This window comes from Limulus polyphemus, unplaced genomic scaffold (genome assembly GCF_000517525.1).
Source record: "Limulus polyphemus unplaced genomic scaffold, Limulus_polyphemus-2.1.2 Scaffold2209, whole genome shotgun sequence".
Lineage (NCBI taxonomy): Eukaryota > Metazoa > Arthropoda > Merostomata > Xiphosura > Limulidae > Limulus > Limulus polyphemus.
In genome coordinates, this window is record NW_013667819.1 from 169,806 (window position 1) to 194,167 (window position 24,362).

General features: G+C 31.5%; 1 protein-coding gene across 1 annotated transcript in view; it reads left to right on the forward strand.

Moving 5' to 3' along the window:
• Nucleotides 1–1,250: 1,250 nt before the first annotated feature.
• Nucleotides 1,251–24,362, forward strand: part of LOC106466269 (transmembrane 9 superfamily member 3-like) — a 30,387-nt gene continuing 7,275 nt past the window's right edge. Inside the window, exons 1-11 of the mRNA XM_013926527.2 lie at nucleotides 1,251–1,523; nucleotides 3,698–3,893; nucleotides 8,003–8,125; nucleotides 9,247–9,407; nucleotides 14,808–14,885; nucleotides 15,797–15,928; nucleotides 16,245–16,411; nucleotides 16,876–16,970; nucleotides 18,667–18,797; nucleotides 21,002–21,210; nucleotides 21,599–21,745. Of these exons, the coding sequence (XP_013781981.1) occupies nucleotides 1,446–1,523; nucleotides 3,698–3,893; nucleotides 8,003–8,125; nucleotides 9,247–9,407; nucleotides 14,808–14,885; nucleotides 15,797–15,928; nucleotides 16,245–16,411; nucleotides 16,876–16,970; nucleotides 18,667–18,797; nucleotides 21,002–21,210; nucleotides 21,599–21,745 (1,517 nt within the window). The 5' untranslated portion in view covers nucleotides 1,251–1,445. The remainder of the gene's footprint in view (nucleotides 1,524–3,697; nucleotides 3,894–8,002; nucleotides 8,126–9,246; nucleotides 9,408–14,807; nucleotides 14,886–15,796; nucleotides 15,929–16,244; nucleotides 16,412–16,875; nucleotides 16,971–18,666; nucleotides 18,798–21,001; nucleotides 21,211–21,598; nucleotides 21,746–24,362) is intronic.

The following is a 24,362-nucleotide window of genomic DNA, read 5'->3' on the forward strand; positions in this document are numbered from 1 at the left end:
CTGAGTTATTGCACAGATCTTAAAATATAGCGTTGATAAATGGAAACATCGGCACATGTAGATATGTAGATCTTGAAAGTCGAGTTGTTCAAAACTTGAAAATAGCGTTGATAACTACACCAATTGTTGGTTGAGATGTTGTAAAGGAAATATCTACTGAAACTTTTCGCCAGACACTAATCATAGTAGAACCGTCTGGAAAATCATTTTAAGATCTGTGCAAGAACTCAGCTAACAGATATTTCCGCATATAAAAGCTATCTTCAAGTTTTGTACAACAAAAAAACTTTTCACATATGTACAGTCTTATATCAAAAGTTCAACTTGATTCTGAACTGAGTGAGTTGAGGGAAAAGACTAGACGCAAGTTTCACAGTAAATTGTTTGTTTGTTTGAAGTTAAGCACAAAGAGCTATATGTGCTCTGCTCACCACGGGTATCGAAATCCGGTTTTTAGCGTTGTAAGTCCGCAGACATACTGCTGTGCCACTGGGGGCTTCACAGTAAACAAAACCATTTTAATTATTCACCAAGCAGTTAATTCAGTTCAGTCCATAAATGTGTTCACTTGACAAGATGCTCATTCCTACCAGGATTCCATTAGTAGAAATTTCAGACTTTTCAGCTATTTTTAAAATGTTAAACCACTGATGAAACTAAAAACCCATTTGCACAAGTCTAAGAAATTCTCAACCGATGATTTCTGTGGGTGACACCATAAATATCAGAGGTAAATTAGCCATGACAACGTGTAACTGGCACAAGAGAAATACCATTACTTTTCAAACCCAGTTTGTTATGGATTTCGCGCAAAGTTACATTGTAAGACTAAAGGGAAGGCAAATAGTCATCGCCACACACCGCCAACTCTTGGGCTACTCTTGATTGACCGTAACATTATAACGCCCCCATGACTGAAAGGGCGAGCATGTTTGGTGTGACGAGGATTCGAATTCTCAGATTGCGAGTCAAGCGCCCTAACCACCTGGCCATGCCGGGCCTCCCAACAACTGTAGTTTTATTACTGATCTTGATAGTCTATCTATAACTCTCATTATCATCAGTAACATTAGCATTAGACCTGATATATCAAGAACATTAAAATATATTCTTAAAACAGCAAAAAGTAAAAGAAAAAATTCAACAATGGGTGAAACCAATAAACAAAGGAAAGAGGAATTAAGTCAACAAAAATGTTCTTACGATCTAAATAAAATAGCGTTCTCTGGTGGTTAGATGTTAAACTATAAATGTTTGGCGTGACGTGGACAGCTAAGCGGTTGAGGGAGGGGAATTTATGATAATATTAATAAGCTTATGTGTGATAATATTTACGAAATTCAAAGGCTTTGAATTTGAGTAAAAATATTAATAGTTAGGGTGTTCTGTACTAGTTAATGTTAGATTGTTGTTAATGTATTGGTAGGTTTTAAAATTTCTACATAATGAAGAGATTTCTCTGTATTGTCCTAGTACTTGGTATTTGCTTTCACTGTTGTGATACTGACGAACATAATCATCAGGTAAGCGAGTTTTTTAAGCAATTATACTAACGTTTAGTTCTACACGTAATTGTAATATATTTAGTAATTTGAACAAGTAGGATCTTACTGGAAGTACAATGCTATCTTAAGCAAGCACTAACTTAGGCCTAGCGTTAAGCGAGGTGAAAGAAATCATTAAGTTGATAATAAACTGTAAATTTTGTACAACTTTTTAATTTGTGTTTGATTATATCTAACTACTAACCTAAAGATAGAAAAAAATGAGGTCTACCACAAACATGTAGAACTCATAAAACTAGAACTAGAAGTGAAATTAGGACACAAATAAAGCTTCTAGTGGTCCCACTAACTCTTGTTTACATTTTTTTTAAACTTGGGTGTCTGTTACTGTTGGGCATTTGGACACAAGGTGTAGGCTAAAGTTAAACAGTAAAGGCAAAGCTGAACATTTTAGATATATGCTGGTCTTACTAATTAGCAAGAAGAAATGACAAGAAGTGTCAATATACTTGGTGACTCATTTTAATAAAAAGTAATATAAAATGACCAAATTTCCTGAAAAAATCTAAATACTAGAAATATTTAGGGATATCAAACTGTAGCAAACAAAAAATGTCAAGTATGACAGAATAAGATATCTGCTATAGTGATCTGCATTTACTAGTGATGAGAAGTGAGTATGATTATTGAATTTTTATGGTTTTATTGAATTTTGTCTAAAATATACATTTTATTACAATTGTATTTTTACTTATTTAGTTATGAGCTTTACATGACATTTGTATATTAGCCCCACGTAAATGGGTTTTACTTGTTTTGTTGAGATTCACAGGCCATGAGGGTTATAATGTACAATAAACATAATATGTAATTTTATATATTATTATTAAGAGTTGTTGGATTAGTTGGCTATATTTTTTATATTAATGATCTGTAATACAAGCTAATTATAATTCTTGAAAATTCGACTGCTATAATATCACATTTTTAAATATGTCAAAACTTCAATGTTTCTAAGTATATTAAGATTGTTTTAAAACCACTGCCCTCACATGTTACTGACTTTTTACTAAATTAAGTGTCTTGTCACTAAGTAATGAGAAAAGTATGTTCCACTCATTTATGTTTCAAGATACTAAATATTTTATTAACCTTTAAGTGATCCAGAGCCTGAAATCTTAAATACACTAATAAGGTGCTATAATGGCCATAATGTTGTTTTTACTCAGTCTTCAGAAAATGCTTATAACTATATATATTATTTTACCCACAATTAAATTCTGAAATTACAGTTCAGTTAATAGATGTATTCTTTTAGCAAGACTTCTATTAACATGATATTAATAGAAATTTCAGAGTCTTCAGGTATCTTTACAATTTTAAAACCAGTGATGAAACTAAAAATCCATATGCACAAGTCTGAGGATTTCTCAAATCACATATAAAGTCTACATCAACTCCAGAACAAACTTTTTTTATTGTTAAATGCTATTTTAATGACAATCTGTAAACTGTTGTAGTGTAGCTTCAGGCAGTGTGGGCCAATTGTAGGAACATTTTTGTGGACAGCTCCTGCTTCATGTTTATTGGTAATAATGGTTCTGACTCCGTGTTGAGTCCTTCTTCAGGCTTGGAGAGTTATTTTCTTATATGGCTTTTATAGTGCTGTGAAGCATGTTCCTGATGAAGTGAGAAACATTTCTTAAGATAATGAAAGACTCAGCATGAAAAGTGGTCACCAACAAACATGAAGCAAGAGTTGTCTACAAAAAGAAAAAAAACTTCCCCAAATGATATACATATGCATTATCTGCAAGTAAAATTATTTATATCAAATACCTGTAAAATTATCACTTTTAATTGTTACACACATTTTATCTTATCATATATGATCTTTGGATTTTAACACTGATACTTGTTTTTTTTAGCAAAGTCTAGGTCTACAAATTGTATTTCAGTTACTTTTAGTTACCATTGGAGTAATGTAGCAGATAACTTCTGGTTTAGAACAGAAGGCCTACTAAGCATTTTGCAGTGATCTTACTAACATTTCTCAAAAGCTTTTGTAATTTGAAAGCTTAGAATGTTAACTGTTAAACCATAGCATCAAACATGTTGTTTCATCACTTTTCTGAGTATAAAGTAATTTACTTATACTGGGAAGTATATTATTTTTGTTTGCTCTTTGTTAGTATGAAGATAATGAAGAAGTGGTACTTTGGATGAACACTGTGGGACCCTATCATAACAGACAAGAAACATATGCCTATTTCTCATTACCCTTCTGCTCTGGGCCAAAAAAAAGCATTAGCCACTATCACGAAACACTTGGTGAAGCACTTCTGGGTGTAGAGTTAGAATTTAGTGGACTAGACATTGACTTTAAAGGTGAGAATTTAGTCCTTTATAGTTTTTTTTATACAAAATAAAAATGCCAACAAAGTAAAATAAGGAGCCATTGATAATCTTCATTTATTTTATTACGATATACATATTTTTGTATGGCCAAGTCAACTTTCAATTTACAGTGCTAATCCTAGAGACCTTTCTGCTGTTCTTATTTCTTTTTTTCTCTCAGGTATGTTCTATATTTCCCCATACTGAACCTATTTAACTTTATACGTAAGGGTACATGTCATGAATCGTGAGATGATTTTTTACTCAAATCTTTTATATCTGCTGTCTCATGTTTTGGGGATTGTGAATATTTTAAAAAACTAACTGTATTTCTGCACTTCATATTTGTCTTCTTCTCTTCCTTCCAAAGTTTTGACTCTCAGTTTAGTTGTTGTATAGGTTTTCCAATTGTTTTTTACTTTGACTCATCACACTATGATTTGTCTTGTTCTCCTTATTACTCATGATCACACACATTTTTTTACATCTTTATTACCCATAGGTCTCACTATTGTTTTTTGTACTACTACATGATTCCTACGTTATTTGACACTTTGGTCCATCGGGTTATGTTGCAAGGTACTCAGCCTTTAAGCAGATGACCTCCACATACACAAACAAACATTTTAAAAATATTTAAACTGTTTAATTTTTGTCTTTGTGAGTATTTCACTTTAACTTTGTTCAAGGAGTTGGACCTGTGGAGTAAATTTTTACAATAATGTTTGAAGTTAATATATGTATCTTCTTAAAATTTAGCAAACTTTTAGTAAACATTACAAGTCTGTTGTACACAAAATATCACAATTTTTAATGAAGTATTTTACCTGAATATATGTCTGTCAATTTCTGGAAACTTTATGGAGTTAGTCTGACTCAGACTGTAACTAGACTGAGTGAATCGTGATTTTTGTGTGATAGATGGTTACCGCTGATTTTATTGCCTGTTATTCTACCTATTCTGAATGACTCTGATTCTACTTCTGACATTTGTTTTCTGTCTGGTCAATTTTTTATTGTTGTTGTTGAAAGAATGGAATCTTTTCAAGGAATCAACATTGGTTGCTTGTTTGTTCGCTTTATGATATTTTTCATTCCACAGATCATGTTCCATATACATTTATTATTTGGTTTGTGTTGCTTATCCGTCTTGTTCCTGACCACCTTAAGTGTGAATTTCAGGTTACATCTCATCAAATTTGCTATTTCTTTTGTCTCCTGGTTTCTGTATCCTTTAATGAATATCTTAAAAGGAAGCATGAGAGCAAATCTGCATATGTTTTTTTTATTGTAACTTTTATCAAATCACTGTACTATAGATTTCAGGATTACATTAGTCAGTCTGGTTCAGAGCACTGTAAGTCTGCTGTACACAAAATATCAGAATAGTTAAAGTATTTAACCTAAATATTTGTCTGTCAGTTTCTAGAATGGAATCTTTATGGAGTCAGTCTGGCTCAGACTCTTAACTATTTTGAGTAAAAGGTGATTTTTGTGTGGTAGATGGTTACTAATGTTTTTCTCCTATTATGTTACTTACTCTGACTGACCCTGATTCAGGTTTTGACAACTGTTTTCTGTGTCTGGTCAGAGCATTTGATCCTTTTTTTTTTGTAAGAATGAGATCTTTTCAAGAGAATCAACATTGTTTGTTTTTCCACTTTGTGATGTTCTTCATTCCACAGATCTTGCTTCACCTACATCTATGTATTGGTTTGTGTTGCTGATCCATTTTGTTCCTGACCACCTTAAGTGTGAATTTCAGGTTATATCTCATCACATTTGTCATTTCTTTGGTCTTCTGGTTTCTTTATCCTTTAATGGATATCTTAAAAGCAAGCATGGGGGAAATCTGATTGTTTTTGTTATTTTATCTTTTATCACATCATTGTATCATCAGTTTCAGGGTTCCATTACCACCTGTGGCTATTATTCCAGTCTCGATTGAATCCATCTCCTGTTAGATTTGTATATTCTACCCAACACCCATTCTTAACCATATCTAGGGTATTGTGGATTGTGAATAATTGTGATTTAAAACCAAAGAGTAATAAAAAACAAAAGATACCATAATGCATGGAGAATTTAATTGTATTGATTCATCCAGTCAGGACTCTTGCATCAATCTCTAACCTCTGTGTTTGTCCTGGGCAACCCAAGTATTTCTATTCTGGCCAGTACTCCTATTCACAAATCTTGAGAAGCCTAAAGTTGTGATATTTTATAATATATATAACACAAATGTGTTGGGATTCTTGTATGTCACATAAACCTTGTTTGTCTTAGGGGAACACTCCACTCTCTATGCTGGAGCTTCATGAGCATTAGAGATATTGGGAAGGGGACTACCATTATCACTAGATGTCACAGCTCCAGCCAGGACAGGGATCACCTGTGTTTTTATTATTCATTAATTCTTAATGTTTTGATGTCCCCATTGTACTGTCATGATGTTGTTGAGCCTGTTCTTAAGGACCGCTTGGGTCTTTCTTCAGTTTTTCCTGAGTACCCACCAGTTTGACCAGTTGTGTGACTCACTGGCCATTTTTAGAATGGCTGAAGAGGTGCTTATGCTCGTAATATATGTTCTTTCATATATGTCTTATATTGAATCTATGGGGCCAACTACTGGACACAGATGGCAAAAAAAAAGACAGGTAGGATGAATACCACACCCTGCTCCTGTAGTATAAGGTTTTTGAGGAAGCAGTTCCTGTTACTGCTCACAAAATTGACTCCCTTTGCCTGAATTAATGGTACACCATAGCCAAAAAAAGTACCCTATTGAGAAGAATGTCTTCTTTCTGAGTGTTCTTTAGGCCCATTCGTTTTATAAGGCCCTGTCTGCTCCACTCATCCTCCCTCAACTCCAGTTCTGGATTCTACTGGGATTCTACATGACTGCATATTCCTTGTAGTTTAGATCATTATCTTCCTGCTTTGTAGCTTATCATTTACATCTTCATTGGTTCCCACCTCCTTTACAATATATATCTTCTGACCTTCAGTATATCAGAGGTAAACTTACCTGATTGAATTTTACATTTTTAGAGTTAAAATGAATTTCAAACAGATACTTGCCTCTGAAATACCTTCCTTCCCAACTCTCAATAACCAAATTTTCATAATGACTGCAATTTTCAATAAAATATTTTGGCAGGAAAGCAAAGCATATGTGAGATCCCCTGATGGTGGGAGAGCAGAGAATTATGGGAAGTGACACATGCTTTTTAATGCATAAATTCAGAAATTTTAGTCACATGTTTTATTAACAGCGTGAATCCAAACTGAACTAGGAAATGCTTTCAGTGTTTCAGAGGTAAGTACACCTGTTTGAGATTCATGTTAATTTTAAAAATGTAAAATTTAAACGTCACACTGAAGTAAAATAGACAAGTAAGGGCAGAGCCTGTGGTTGCATTTTTTTCCTAGTTTTATGCTAATTTTGTTTGATTTCCAGGGGTTTCAAGTTATTGTGCTATTACTAGTGGGTTTCTATTGTTCCCATGCTTCTGTTTGTGTCAAGTGTCTAAGCTACTACTAATTGGATTTTAATTGGGGATTTCATTTAGGCTCCTATTCTGCTGTTAATTGGTTTCTGGCAATCTCAAGTTACTGTTAGTTGGATTCTATTGATTTGCCTCCTAGAGTATTTCTAGTTAACATTATTGGTCTCATCTTTTATGGCATAGTAATTGATATTAGATAGTCTTAGACTCGTACTTTCTGGTGCTTTCAGACTTGTAGGATACTACTTGTTGGATTCTGGTAGGCTTAAGTTTGTACGTTTCTACTTGATAGTTCATAATGATTCTTAGGTGCTTATGTTTCTAGTTATCTCGTGCTGGTAGAGTGTTGTACTTAAATTTGTAGTTCTAAGGCTTCTTATATACTACCATTGGCCTAAATCTAATTTATCAGTTAAGTTGCACATGAAAATAACAAGCAGAAACTGTTAAATATATGGAATGTAGGAGAAAAAATAATTTGCCTTTTCTTTTTTTGTCTATTTTTTAATTATATTGCTATATAACTTTTTTTTTTGCATTAGCAGTTTCTTACTGATTTTATTTTTTAAAACTATTTTTCAATTTATACAGCAAATGTTGCCAAAACTCAGTACTGTGAAGTGGAGATCACTGATGAAATACTTCTTGCTTTCACTTATGCAGTTAAAAACCACTACTGGTACCAAATGTACATAGATGATCTGCCAATCTGGGGTTTGTGTAAAAATCATTTTGTAGTTAATTAAAAGATGAAATTTTTTTATTCAAAATGAACTCATTATGAAGACAATATATTACTTCGGTCTTGTTGATTATGTGAGTTTAGTTTTAGTTCTTTTTTCCATGCTTTAATGTAGATTTGAATACGCAGTTTAGTTAATGGTGCGAAATTTAATTTATGTTAAAGAAAACTTCAAAAAGTTGTTCTATAATGTAAAATAATAAGGTTTTATTAGTGAGAAACCAAAATTTACAGTTTTTCTGTATGAAATAATTATGTGTTTGTGTTTAAACTGTTGGTGAAATTATTTTGTTTGTCAAAGCTGAAATAAAAAATTTCTGTGGTTAAATTATCTTCTCCTAGCTTTAAACAAAATAATTAAAATAAATTGTTTACATTTCATGTAAAGTCAAGAAATCTCGATAAGGCACTCTGCTGTACTTACATCATACAATATAGCTTATAATACCCCCTTAAATCTTTCCTATTTTAGTGATCTGTTTTGTTATTTTTTCTTTGTCTATCTTTACTTGCATAAACCAAAAAAGCTTTGTTTTGTTTGATTCACAAAAAATATAAATGCACACAAATTAATCTGTGAGAAATTAAATTTGAAGCTTACTGCAAAAATTCTGGTTAAAAAGTATAAAAAATAAATAAAAAATTAAATGTATTAGTGATTCTTATAACATTTCTTGTAGTTTTTCTTTAAAATAGTGAAGCAGTAGTTATTAAGTAATGCAAAAATAGACTTCATTAACAAACACTAACACTAATCTTCAGAGCTTAGAAAAAAGGTACTTACAGTACGAGGTAAGAATATTCTGATGTTTTTTATTTTTGAAGTATTTTGTCAGTTATTTTAGTAGAAATAGAAGTTTTACACTTTGCATAGAATTAATAAAAGTGTATTATATTTTCATTACATTATTTATAAACTAAATCCAAATACATTTATTGTTCAAAAAGTATTCAAGCTACCCATGATAGAATTGTAATATATATTTTGAATGAGAAATTACAGTAACAATTCATGAAGAATGACATTATATTTTTCAAATAAATAGTTTGTGTACTAAGTAAGTTGCCTTTCTGCATGTTTTTGTGGTTAAAGGTATTGTTGGGGAGGTGGATGAATCAGAAAATGCATTTTATATGTGGACTCACAAAAAATTTGAAATTGGATATAATGGAAAAGCCATTGTGGATGTTAACTTGACAAGTGAAGCCAAAGTGAAGCTGGAAAAGGGGAAAAAGTTAACATTTTCTTATGAAGTAAGTGTTAATGTAAGAGGTATTATATAACTTTTGTTGTATGTCAGTATAGTTTATCTGTTAGTAATATAAGAGTATCAGTGGATGCATCTACTAATAATGTTACATGTAATTTGTGTTATACAGAGAGTCTTGAAATTGTTAACAATTTATTGTCTGATGAGATGACATAATTTCTGGACAACTTTTGTGTATATCTGTTAATGTAGAGTAGCAAGTTAGCTCAATCACAAGAAGTGCCATTGTATACATAGGCCGAGTACATTTTATTAGCCCCCCAGTGGCACAGCGGTATGTCTGCAGACTTACAACGCTAGAAACCGGGTTTCGATACCCGTGGTGGGCAGAGCACAGATAGCCCATTGTGTAGCTTTGTGCTTAACTTCAAACAAAAACATACATTTTATTAAAACAGTTTTGAACGTACAAATCAACAAGTTATATGTTAACCACAGCCAATATATAATGTCATGGTGGAATAGAATGTATCAGAACTACATTTTGTAGATAGTGGTGCTACCAAAAATTTATTACTTCTAGGAAGTGTATGTAACAGTTCTTTCTAATGCAAAATATTCATACACTCAGATCATAAAAGTGTGTTCAAATTGGGGATTTAGAATATGAAGTTGGGGATATCCCTTGTACTTAATGTCAATGGAAAAAAAAAAAGGAAAAAGATGAACTTGATTATCCAGAAAGAAACCTGCAACAACTTTTACCACAATCAGGGGAAACAAAATATAGCATCAAGGTGAGATTTCACAAACAGAAAGATAAGTTACAAGCACTGTCTACATTTTCCAAGTAACAGTATGCAACATACTCAAGAAGGATCTCCATGTGGACAAATGACAAAATTGTACACATGTTGATTCCACATCGTATCTATTCAACCATCACATATCTCAAGCAGCTGGAGAATGAAATGGATATTTATGCTATTCCATATGAAGGCATACCAGTTAAGTCACCAGATACAACACTTGTAGATTTCTGTATGTGGTCAGTCTATTGAAATAGGAGCTGGGAAACCATCATTCTCATACACTAGTTGGATTGTGGAAAACCTGAAGGCAAGAATGCTTTGGAAATTCCAGCCTTACAATGGAGTCTTTTCCAATAAAAACTATACTGTAGGGCTACTGTCAGGATCATGGTTGTCAGATAAAGCATGACCAGTTGTGATGACATGTACTTTAACAATGTGTTGAGACCCCTAAGTCATTGTAATATAATGTACTCAACCTCTGTAGTAAATTGGCTGATATTTGATTAAGTGCCAGTGGTACTTTAGCTAGTGACTTGTTCATACATAGTTTTGATAACCATTTACTTGAAAATTACAACCCAGTATTTTTTTATAACCATTAAAATCAAGTAAATTACCTAAAGCTTAGAAAATTTCTGTCTCTAAGCATTCAAAATCTCACACACGCATCTATGCCCATCAAAAGCAAGTTCCATAATCCTTTAATCCTATGTGCATAGATAGGGATCAAAGTGTGCATGCCCTAATCTTGTACAAAATGCAATTCAACATGGTATTTTGCATTTTATGTCGGAGTTATCAACGTTTCATGTTACTAAATATTGCTGATTTTGCAAAAGTTTGTGTTAGAATAGAGAAAATATCAGATAAAGTATACAGAGATACTGAAAAAAACATTAAATATGCATTTAGGAGGTTTTGGAATTTGTACAAATATTATTTGTAAACTGTACAATGGACAAAAGTATTTTTATTCTTCACATAAACATAATCTTGCATTCTGACTTGTCAGAGTCTGAGTCAGACCGAGTTTGGCATTTCACAAACAAATCTTTAGTACAGAAACTTTAGTAACACATCTGATTTGTTGTGTACAACAGACTTGCCACATTTTGTGAAGACACACTTCCTAACTCACAATTGTAACCAGAGGTACCTCTTCAGTTGGGTGTCGGTCCAATGGGCTCCATGCCCATTCAGTTAATATCATTTTTATACATTTTATTCAAATAGTATAAGATTATCATATCTTAAACTTTGCTGGTTCATAAATTGAAATTTGCATTTTTTGAGCTATTAATAAAGAATTTAATGCATTGAGACCATAATATGTTCGTCAGAACACTCCCCCTTGGTGGGCAGAGCATAGTCAACCCATTATGTAGCTTTCTGCTCAACAACAAACAAACAAATCTTCGTAAAACTGAAATTAACCCTTTTTTGGACTGAAAGGGTGTCACTAAAATCCCCTTATTGTTTTTCCTTCTCCCACTGGGAATAAATACATCACAGTATGAAATTTAGTACAAACTTATTAAAGTTTTAAAAAAAATCGTATAATTTGATTTAATATTTCTAACCTTTCTTTGGTTTTCAAATTTCCCATGTTTTGTTGTGAGACACTTTTGTGAAAAAAAACATAATCGTTCCTTTTATTGTTGCTCTGAAAGTTCCATTCTACACATGCAATAAATTTCAACTTGATTGGTATTTTTTAGCATATTTCTCTTGATAATTTATTTTGCCATTTGTAATAGTTCCTAATTCTGTTGTAAATCATAAAAACATGGCAAAAGTAGAAAGATTTATCAGTGACCTTGAACTTTACTGTTTAAAAAGGTCAGTGTGCACAAATAATATTCAATAAATATATTTGAGTCAGTGTAATATTTTACCATAAAATATTGTTAAATCTAACTAAATTTATCTGATGTCAGACAGATGTAATTGAACACTAAAACATTTTTAGGAATGAAAAGAACATTCAAAAAAGTGTAAAAAAACAATCTCGAGATCTCAAGTTTCCTTTACATTTCTTTGTCTAACGGAAGCTCCAGCTAGTCACTTTCAAGAAATTACTGTTCAAGCCAGTTTGATATATGTATGGTACGGCGGTAAGTCTACGGATTTAGAACGCTAAAATCAGGGGTTCGATTCCCCTCGGTGGACACAGCAGATAGCCCAATGTGGCTTTGCTATAAGAAAAACACACACTTGATATATGTAATTCATAATTGTTCTAGCCCAGTGGTTCCCAACCTTTTCTCCACTAAGGATCCCTTTTATTATAATTTTTTCCCCTACAGACCCCATGTTTTTGAAAGATTCCGCCTACCCAACAAACTGTTTTTATTAACTAATAATTAACTCATTCTCCCACTTTTCACTATCAAATAAAAGACACATATAACCGAGTGTGCAATTAAAAAAAACATCAGTATTAAAAAACTTACTTGTATTACCTATGCAGACCCCAGGTTGGGAACCACTGTTCTAACTAGTGGTATTTAGCCATTGGCTTGAGCTATTGTCAAAGCTGAGTTTCATTGGTAATTTTTCAAACCACAGAGAATAAAATCATGTGAAAATAAGATATAGATTATTGTATTTTCAAAGGATGGTAGTTTCTTAACAAATATATAAATATTTACTTTGGAATAGGCAGAACAATTACAAAAAAAAATGTTAAAGGTGTTGTTTACAGGTGATGCTCTGTGGGGCTGGGGAGAAATGAATATTGTAATATTTTATTCATTTTTATTTTAAAATTAAATAAATGTTACATAAAATAATAAAAAGTACCAACAATAAAAATATTTTTAAGTTAAAAAAACTACAGAAATAGGGCTATAATTACTATTTTTCTTGCATTTTGAGATTTGATATGCAGGTTAGTGAATTTGACACTTGAAATTTGTTCTGTAGTCCAGATAACATTAAATGATGCTGATCTTTAATATAAAAACAGTTTCATTATCTCTTTGTGGTTCAACCCTAGTGGCACAATGCCGAAACTAAATGCTGTATGTGGTTTCACTCCTGGCACTACAAAATTTGTGTGCACAAATATTCCAAATACTGTTAAGTTGGGATACACCTTGGATGAGAGCATTAGCATAGTGTCGTGTAAAATAACCGATTATTCAGAATCACATATAAATAGATTGATGTCATGAAAATAATTGACTAATATTAGTATTCCTAATTATTATTATGTTCAGTTATTCCAACTATCCAAAGAATTGAAATATTTCATTATGATTTCTCGTTATTATTTTTGATTAATTCAAGGTTGTTCACTATTATTTATTTGTGTAATAAGTAGTGAAAAATAATCAACTAATCAAAATAAGTGTTTCTGATTATTACCATTCTTGATTATTCTAATTATCCAAATCTTGTGTAAGAATAATTAGTTAATCAACCTAATGACAGCCACTAATTGCCCAAATGTACTATGGTATCTGGTGTGGCACTGTAATATATCTTATGTGGTGGCATATTTCAGATTTGTATAGCTGTCAATATGTTGAAGAGTATCTGTTTTATATGTGACTGTGGGTGCAATATGAAGTGATAGTAAAAGAAATGTGCCAATCATGGAAGTTGTTTCGTATTAATTTTGCTAATGTTTTATTAAGTTTATCTGAAATAAATCTGTCATATACTGTTTCACTGAGGAGAAAACTCATGCTTCCTTTATGAAACATTTTTTGGTTGGGGGTATATTTTATTTGAATGCACAAAGTTTATAAAATTTAAAAGCAATGCTGCGTATTTAAAGCAATTTAAACAGTTGAGTGACCTGCCAAGATTACTCATGAATGAGGTTAGGTACATAGAGTTCTGAATGAATCTGACAGCTGTATGGGGCATCTCATTGACTGCTAGGTTGTTAAACCTAAGTAGAATAAACCTATTCCACAACACAATACCCACCACACGTCTTTAGTAAAAGAGACACTTTGAACCAAATGGTCTGATCACAAATGACAAACTGATTGACTTGTCTGGTAAAACATACCAGATCTATCGACATTTTCAAACTTTGAGCACTGGGGGCAAGTATTAAAACTCAGTGCTGTTGCTCCCATGGCGATGGTACTGCTGCTCTAAGTATCTACAAACAAATAAAGAAATTCACATACAAAAGCTTAACACGTAAACACTGCTGTCTGAAATGGGGCTCTGAGGGATGACAGATCATTTCCCAAATACCTTTCCCTTTGCAATGCATAGTGTTGTCTACACCCATCTCTCCCTTATGCATATAGTGAGTTGTCCATACTTCCTATTTCATTTTTGCATATATATACATACATACATATATGGATTATAGTATATCTGTTGATCTTTTGTGGTATTTTTGTGAAGCAAGTCAGCTATTAAGTTTGCTTTTTTTAACTGTTTTTTATGAATGGTCTGTAATTAACCTGTTTTACTAAATTTGAAGCTGTATAATCTCATTGGGATTATTTTTTTCAAAATGCTGTAGCTATAATTCAGTCTAGTATAAAATTGATGTTCCTTCAAACCAGTTTTGTTGACTCTGGTTACTTTTAACCTCTGCAGTTTTATGCAGCAAGATTTAATGTGATAAGTATGAAAAATTGTAATTTTATTTCTAGGTTATCTGGAAAACATCACCAATCAAGTTCGAAGACAGATTTGATAAGTATCTGGATCCAAATTTCTTCCAACATAGAGTAAGTTCTGTTTTGTTACAACATGAAATAGTTGTAATATTACTCCAATGAAAATTATAGAACTATTAACTGAAGCTTTTTATAATAATCATAGTTACATTCCAGTGTAGCTAATGTTGTTGAGTCTAGTTGGTATGTATTTATCTTTTTTTTTTCCATTGAGCTGGTATGTCGTAGAATAGATTTATTTGTGAAAAGATGGCAATTTATTTCTCAAACTAATGAGTAATGAACCAAAATAACCATATGGAAGTTTAAAAGTTTACATGTATGAAAAATAAAATTATCAGGCTGAACTATAAGCATTATATGTTATAGTGTTAAGTGTGGCATTATGGTTCTACCATTGGACAAATAATTTGAAGATATTTTTCCCCTTTTGAACACAATTAATGATATCATATATTCAATATTACTTTGAAACTGCATTTTGCCTCCAAAAATGTGTCTGTGTTGAAGTATAGTTAATGTTTATTCTACATACATACATATAAACTATAATTTTTAAAAGTTACTTTTATGCTTTGAGCAAACTGCAGGTTTTTTTTCAAATAAAATCTAAAAATATTGTATGTAGCAGCTTCTAGAGTAAGCTTTCATGTGGTAACTTGAGACACCACTAAGATCATCACTGATTGTCATGGAAACCCTGAATGGAATATCTCAGGTTATCGAGTTTGCTATGAATGTTTTTACATCGATATTAAAATCTAAATTACCTTTCTAACATTATTATTCATCACGATAACCTTTAAGTGTAAAAATATTGCCAGCTTTTGTTGAAGAAGTTTATATCAAAATGAATATTTTGTTGAAACAGTCTTGTCATGTGGTATAACTTATGTTGGGATGTCATATGTAATGTTTGTGGATTAACAAGATTTTCATAAGTATCAATTCTGTTGATGTAGATTCACTGGTTTTCCATTTTCAACTCATTCATGATGGTGATTTTCTTGGTTGGTTTGGTGAGCATGATTTTGATGAGAACACTAAGGAAAGACTATGCTCGTTACAGTAAAGATGAAGAAATGGATGATATGGTAACTTCCTCAGAATTAACAACGTAAAATATGTTTACCATTTTCTGTCATGTTTTTTATTCTTACTAATGCTTAAAAATATTTAAGAAATAGAATTACTTTTAACAGATTAGCTGTAAATCCCTTATTCCATTTTTTAACTTATAATGATATAACTAGATTTGTGTGGATAAATCAGACTCAAGTTGGGTTAACATTTACTGTTGCAGAAAAATATATCTTAAATATGATTAGATATAACGTAAGCATCATTTTCTGTTTTAGAATATTAGATAAAAGTACAAGAAATTTCTTTGACATTTGAAATATGTCACAGGAACGTGATCTAGGTGATGAATATGGCTGGAAGCAGGTTCATGGTGACGTCTTCCGTCCTCCATCACACCCATTAATTTTCTGTGCATTGGTGGGATGTGGCTACCAGATTGCTATTGTTACTCTATCTGTAATTATATTTGCCATTTTAGGAGAACTATACACAGAGTAAGTACTACTTAGAATATAATTTTCATTGCTTTAAGTGTTATAAGTAATTGCTTAAAAGTTCTTGTAGATTGGTCATAAATCTGATTAATCATACATGATCTGAAATGCCTTATGAAAGTGACATACAGTTCTTGTTACACTTAATGATTACAAAAATAATTGTAACATGTGTTACTCTGTTGTTAAATTGTGCAAGTTTATTTATCTTTCCCTTACCTGTATATTCTCCTGCGCCACTGGACAATGCATATAATAATTTTTCCTGTGGCTCAACTTTTAGGTAATTTTGTGTATTAGAGAAGCTATAAAAACTTAATTGTTGATATGTTGCTGAGTCATTACAGATTTAATTTTGTGGATGTTAAAAGAAGTATCTGCATTTTTCCCTTCAGGATCTTACAAGTGATATAAAGAAACTGTCTGTACTCTCTTGTAATTCCTCACCGTTTTCTTATCAACAGGAGGGGTTCCTTATTAAGCACAGCAATATTTGTATATGCAGCTACGTCCCCTGTGAATGGTTACTTTGGTGGTAGCTTATATTCTCGTATGCAAGGTAGGTCTGTTGTCAAATTCTGTACATCCCACGTCACATGATGGGATGTGTTGTGTCTCAGTTGGAGTGGCATCTGTATTATCAAAGAGGGACAATAATTAGGTTTAAAATTTTAAACCATTAATAACTTGATTGATTGAAGTACTATGTAGTTTGTCTGAACCTTTTACTTATTCTTATTATATAGTAAACAGGCTAAAATTCCTGATAATAAATTTTGGTTTTGTTAAAGAAATCTCTGTACTTATATTGAGACAGGAACAGATTCTGAAGAGTTGGTGTGATAGATTTATTTTTAGAACAGAATTTGCAGGTAGTATTGCTAATATATTCCCACCAGTCATTCACTCATTGTCACTCGTAAATAAAACTCATAAGTGCTGATAGTGAGAGTAATTTTAATCTTTACAGTGAGGTTTTTAGTGAAAATTTCAAAGTAATTTAATCTGCTTATCAGGGTTATCCTCATGCAGTTTTAACAAACTGCAGCTTGTGTAGCTACTACTAACTCTATCTAAGGTATTGCTTTTTTGTTTTGTGAGCAGTGTATATATATATGACCACCAAGTTTGTTTTGTTTCTCCTTCAGCAGCATCACATATCCTCATTGCATTTGCTTTTAAAACTTTTTTTCAAAGAGTTAGATATTTGGCCAAAAAAAAACAATGAACGTGGTGTAAGAAAAGTGTATCTCCTTTCAAATTCAGAGTCGTTGCATATTTGTTGTTACGACTTTAAGATTTGTAAATTTAGTAAGTTGATGATAAGCATATTGTAATGTCCAAATAATTAAAGTGATCCAGCCCTTCTTTCAAAAGAAAGGTAGCAATAATATTATCTCAATACTAATGGTGGACACAGCATAGATAGTCTATTATGTATCTTCGTGATTAACAACAAACAAACCTTTAGACATGTGGAAAGTATCTCATTTTCATAGTCTTCACTTATCCTGAGGAGTGATGCTGCTTTCCAGGTTTTAAAGAATTAATTCTCCCTGTAGAACATTTTCCATATCTGCCAGAAGCATTTCGTGCCGAAATTATCCATCTTTTTATCTGTCCACACTTTATGCTCACATATAAGAAAACCAGTGTATATTGTACTTCCATTGTCCATTTATCAACAACAGTAAACATGATTATACAATTCTTTTTAATCGATAAAATCAACTGGCATACTAGACCATCATGTCCACTACTTAAAATTTGTGGTTTGTTTTTTGTAAAAGAGTTTTGATCAGTTTATAAGCATTCTGCAACTTGGTAAGATGTATTTATCATTAACACCTTGCTGCCATGTGCCCCACCAGTATATCACAACTGACTTTTAGTTATGGACCATGTGACACACCAATGGGTCACAGACAATTATGTTTCAAAGCCAAATTTTGCTTGTTGAATATGAGTTTGGGACGCTGTGACTGCTCCTTGGTAGCTCTTGAATGTTTTTTTTATACTTGATTTATTATGCAGCAGTAAACGTCTTAAGAGGCAATAAAGAAATACTTGTATTGAAACTTTAATCTCTTTGTGTTTTTATTAAGCATTTATAGTATAAGTAGAAGGAAAACAAAAATTCCTTTTGCTGGGTTTTCAAATGTTATAGGAATTAGAAGGAAATGTTATATTCTTATTATTGTATTTAAATTGATTGTACTGAATTTAGTATTAATTAGCAGAGTATCTTATTGCAGGAAAACAGTGGATCAAGCAAATGATGCTAAGTGCATTCATGTTGCCTGCTTTGATTTGTGGAACTGCTTTCCTTATCAACTTCATAGCTATATACTACCATGCATCTCGTGCCATACCTTTCGGAACAATGGTTAGTGGGATGAAAATCTTATCTCTAACTCAAGAGCTATAAAACAGTGTAGTGTTTCAGAATACAAGTTACACGATGTGCATTTTCTTAGTGGTATACTGCAGATATGTTTGCAGTGTCATACCTCAATATCAGTTATTCCTCTCTCATGAATAGTGTGTTGATATAAGTTGAATATAGTGTATTACTTGGATAGTTTTAGGTAGTGTGCATTAGATAAGCTTATATTTAAAAAACAATTTATTACAGAAAAGCAGTCTTTCATGTCACACACAAGTAATTAATGGGGAGATACTTGCAAGTTGGTTACTTTGAAAGATTTTGACTTGTAACCAGATTGTTAGTCGTACAAGATGTGATAGGAAAGTAAATTATAAATTTTACTTTGAAATTTTATGTGTATATATATTTCCAATTAATAAATTAATATTAAGTAACAATAGGTCGTTTTAAGATTCTAAATACTATACTTGAAAAATAATAACAGAACATTGAGAGGTCTTCTTAAAGTTATTGTTACTCAGCGATATTCCCTTAAACTTTTGGCAAAGAATAACTTATCAGTTTTTATGGTTTGTTCATAAAATTCAATTGTAACAAGTTTTCATGTAACATCTGTACTGTGACATTATTCATGGTAAAAAAAAACACACCTAGGATCAAAACAGTCTGATCAGTCACATAAATAAGAAACAAACAGTGCCACATTTCACCATGTAAACATCTTCTTCAGGAGTAAAAGAAGATATTATTACTATTAGTATTACTTATAGTAATACTGTGTACATGTGTATGGAAGCACATTATGTAAATATAATAGGAATTTGACAAATAATGATTTATAATCATAATGAAATTGTTTTATTTTGGGGGACATACTGCATGTTTCGACAGAATATTGGTCTGTCTTTTTCATACATGAAGAAATGTGTAGTATGTTGCCCAGACTTGAAATTATTAAACTATTGTTTGTCAATTTCTTTTTTTAGTACTACATATAAACAAGTCATGGGTAACATTTTTCAACAGGATTAACAATGCTTGGTTGGCTGACTTGCTAAATGATACCTAAGAATTACATCTTTTTTTTTTAAAAAAGAAAATCAGATTTGGTTTGTCTGGTGCTCTTTTGTTTCATCTCATACTTGAGTCTTCCTTTTAATACACTCATGTGCCTGAACAGTGATTTAGTCCACAAACTGGTGATGATTGTGCTTGTGTTGCCAAAGTCTGAGGAAAAGATTTGTTTTTTAATGCTTGAAAATGTTTAATATTTGAAAATTTTCTTCTCTCACTCATGGTCAAATAATGTTTCTAAACTAACAATGAGACAGGGAGGTTGTCTTTAAGAACTTGTTTAGGGACTCTCATGTCGCAACTTACAGTAGACATACACAGGTTAATCATCTGATTAAAAATAAAGTACCAAGTAGAAAAAATGTTGTCACAGTACCAGTTGTGCAAACATGCTGTTTTCAATTTGTTATTGAAACTGTATTGTTAAGGAAGCCCCAAGGTTCATTGTTACTGAATCAGTTGTTGCTTTAGTAAATTCTCTGTAGCATTATCATGAGAGAAACGTCAACTGAGAGTAGGATGGTGTGCTTCTTAATTTTTAAAAGCTATTAAAGTAACATTGAATGAAATGTTAAATTTTTAGGTTATTAAATTATAAAATGAAAAGTTAACCTTAGAATGTGTTCCTTACATACTTTTAGATTGTTACAATGTAACATCTAGGGAAGTTAGACTTGCATTATGATGATGACAAAACTTGTCGAAATGTTGTACATTTGCTGTTATGTTAAACTTATATTAAAGTTTTTCTTCATTACCCATTCAAGCCATCTCCAAGCATTAATATATCTTCAGTGTTTTTCATGTTATTTTTATTTATGAAAACATTTTTTGAAGATTCTAAGATATTTGTATTTGAATTGTCCACCCAAATGAAATTCACTTGCAAGATGTAAACTTGATACAAAATTATTCATTAGATAAAATTTCTTTTTATCAACTTTTTTTGGTTTCAATTACCACAGTTTATAAGTACTTGTTCTTAAGAACTTAATATTCAATTTTATATTATGTTGTAAGACTAAATGTTCATGCTATTGGAAGTTGAAGAAACAAAAAAAAAGTTGACACATTTTTCTGGTACTGTCATATTTGTTTTATCAAATTAAAGGTACTTTTACTTTTAGGTTGCAGTAACTTGCATTTGTCTGTTTGTCATCCTGCCATTGACACTTGTGGGTACCGTGCTGGGACGGAACTTAGCTGGTCAGCCCAATCACCCATGTCGTATTAATGCTGTACCAAGGCCAATCCCAGAGAAAAAGTGGTTCATGGAGCCATTGGCTATTGTCATGCTGGGAGGGATCCTTCCATTTGGGTCCATTTTTATTGAAATGTGAGTAGTACTACCGAAACTCAATCTGTTTCACTCTATGATGTTGTTAATTTGGACTTTCATGCTTTATTATTCAAACTCACTGGGTTTCACTGTATAAACATGTTAATTTGAACCTTCATACAGTATTACTCATTCATTGGGTTTCACTGTATAAACATATTAATTTGAACTTTCATACAGTATTACTCATTCATTGGGTTTCACTGTATAAACATGTTAATTTGAACTTTCATACAGTATTACTCATTCATTGGGTTTCACTGTATAAACATGTTAATTTGAATTTTCATACAGTATTACTCAAACTCATTGAGTTTTACTTTATAAACATGTTAATTCAGTTTATCACTTAGTAACTGCTAAACATGTTGAATTTTGGTTTTAGGTACTTTATATTCACCTCCTTTTGGGCCTACAAGATTTACTATGTATATGGGTTCATGCTGCTTGTGTTTCTGATCCTGGCAGTTGTCACTGTGTGTGTTACCATTGTTTGCACTTACTTTCTCCTCAATGCTGAAGACTATAGATGGTAAGAATCTTGACTTTTTGCATTACCTTACATTTTTTAATATATATTTATTATGAAGCTTAACTGAGTACTGTGTGTAGTTTTAACTCTCGCTACAGGCTAGGACGAGTTTGTGATCCCAAATTGACCTTTATAGTTTCTGTATTATAACTTTTAATATTTTTTGTGTATCTTCATGAAATTTCCCAAACTTTCAGTAACCATTAAGAGTCATTTGTAGACAAAAAATTAAAATTGTTGATGAAGTTGTTTTCTTGAAAATTTCTCCATGAAAGTATGGAGTCAAAGTGTTGACTGCTCCGAGTGCAAAATGATTTTCATGTTAAGATTAGAAATACTTTTGTTCATCCAAAAAATCTCAAATTTCATTTGCATAATCTCTAAAACCTCCTAAATATATTTAAAACTTTTATATTTTTTCTGTTATTTTCTCTACTCGAACTCTATATGAGGCTGGTCAAATTGACCAATCTCGTAACCACCAAAGAAAAATTCAAAATAAATCTAAAATACCTTTTTTTCTCCAGAATGACTTCAAATTGTCACATGAGACTACATTTCTGTATTCTAAATAACTTTAAAGTCGTAACAGTATACAGTATTAATTTTATTGTTTTATTACCCTTTGAACTGTATCAAGCTAATATTTCCACCATAAAATTTGTAAATCACTTGGTGAATGTGCAGCTCACATTACCCCTATCGAATGACATACAGCACAGGCTATTCGCAAGCTGTTCTCAAGCATACCTCATGAACAATTTTTATTATTATTATTAATTATACCTAATCTAACCGAAAAAGTTTCTAATTTTTACATTTTAGTTACTTTTATAATAATAAATATAGAATACACAAGAAAAACAAGAAATAAAGTACTTACCTGGGTCTTCTTTTTTTCTTTTTTTTTTGCTGTTGATTATCAATGAAACTTAACCCTACTTTTTTATTCTGATGGTACTGCTGTGCTAAATCGTTTATTTAACTAAATAATGCACCAAAGAACACAGAATAATAACATAGAAAAAGCAGACAATGTCCCATAACTATCACAATTTGTCTGAATTTCTATGTGATAAGAGCTGTTTAAAATTCAGCTAAGCTCATCAATGTGTTTCCAGTGGGAATAAAGTTTGAACTGGAAGCAAAATAGACAATTCTCTGTACAGAAAACAACATAATATAATACGTCATTTGATAGATAAAAACCTTGGCTTTCTATTGGTTATAAACAATATAGTATTAAACGTCAGAAAGAACTATTGGCAATTTATGAAAGAGACGATGTGACAAGTGGGCGTGGCAGGATGGGTCTGATTTCTATTTTATGGCTCTGTAACCAAATAAGATTGACTGTTATAAAAACAATGCTTTGTCTGAGTGATGCTAACATTATAAAGAGTAAATTACATTAAATTTTTATACTTCTCGAAAGGGTGGTAAATAAATTAGAGAAGAGGGAATACCTAGAGAGCAAATGTCACAATTCTTGTACTAGGGAAAAGTCAGGATGTTTTTTAACATTGCATTATAAAATTAAAAACTTAAAACTTACATTATATTAAAACTTGAATTATTAGTTACATTTTTATGCCAAATTTATTAGTATACCATGATAAGAAAATAGTTTAAATTTTTAATCTTACTCACTTAAACCATGTGACGTGTAGGAAAAGCTGCTCATAGCAAAAGTGTTAACTACGTTTATAAAAGAATATTTGACTCATGATAATATTGAACACATTTTTTAATTTCAGTTTTAAAAGTAGGTTTTAATATTAAAATTGTAATTGAAATTAAATACTCTTAAAATTTTAAAGTCTAAATATTTGATAAAATATACAGAATCTAGGTTACTCACCTTTCTGTATTTTGCCACACGTTATAAGCTTTTAAACATTTAAATTGAAAAGTCAATATTGAACCATTATCTAATGGTTAAACATCAGTTTATAAGTGAAGACTGGGAATTATATTTATTTAATCATAAACTTTTTATACATCTCTTATTTTTACCTTCGTAATGAAAATGTTTTGCAACCAAACTTGATTGAAAGGACACTGATATAAAAGATCTTTAACTAGTGTGATATCACTTTTCATATACTTCAGTTTCCATTACTACATTCTCAGTTTGTTTTATTTGATATTCTTTACACTAAATATTAAGACCGTTGATTCTTGCTGCTTGTTAGTTATTTGGTAGATGCACATTAAAACAATAAAAACAGCCTATAAGTTCTATTTTCATAAAACTGAGCAAATTGTTTATTATGTTATATCAAGTTTTTGTTTTTTGTATTATTTTTATACCACTTCTATGCAGGAACGTCGAGAGCATATTACAGCACGGGCCTTGGGGCAAACATCCTCTCCGAGGCCCCTTTCTCTCTCAATTTTTTAACATTTTCAAGAATTTATTAAAAAGAAGATCCTAAATTAGGACAGCAATGAGCTCAACCAGAAAAATCATAGCAGCAACCGTTTTTACCTCACAGTATAAGCGTAAAAATGTTAATAAAGTAACGACAAATATCTATTAAATCTATAAAGTAACAAATACATATTAATTATTACTCAAATTATTATTTCAGTCATTCTTAATGTATCAAGCAAG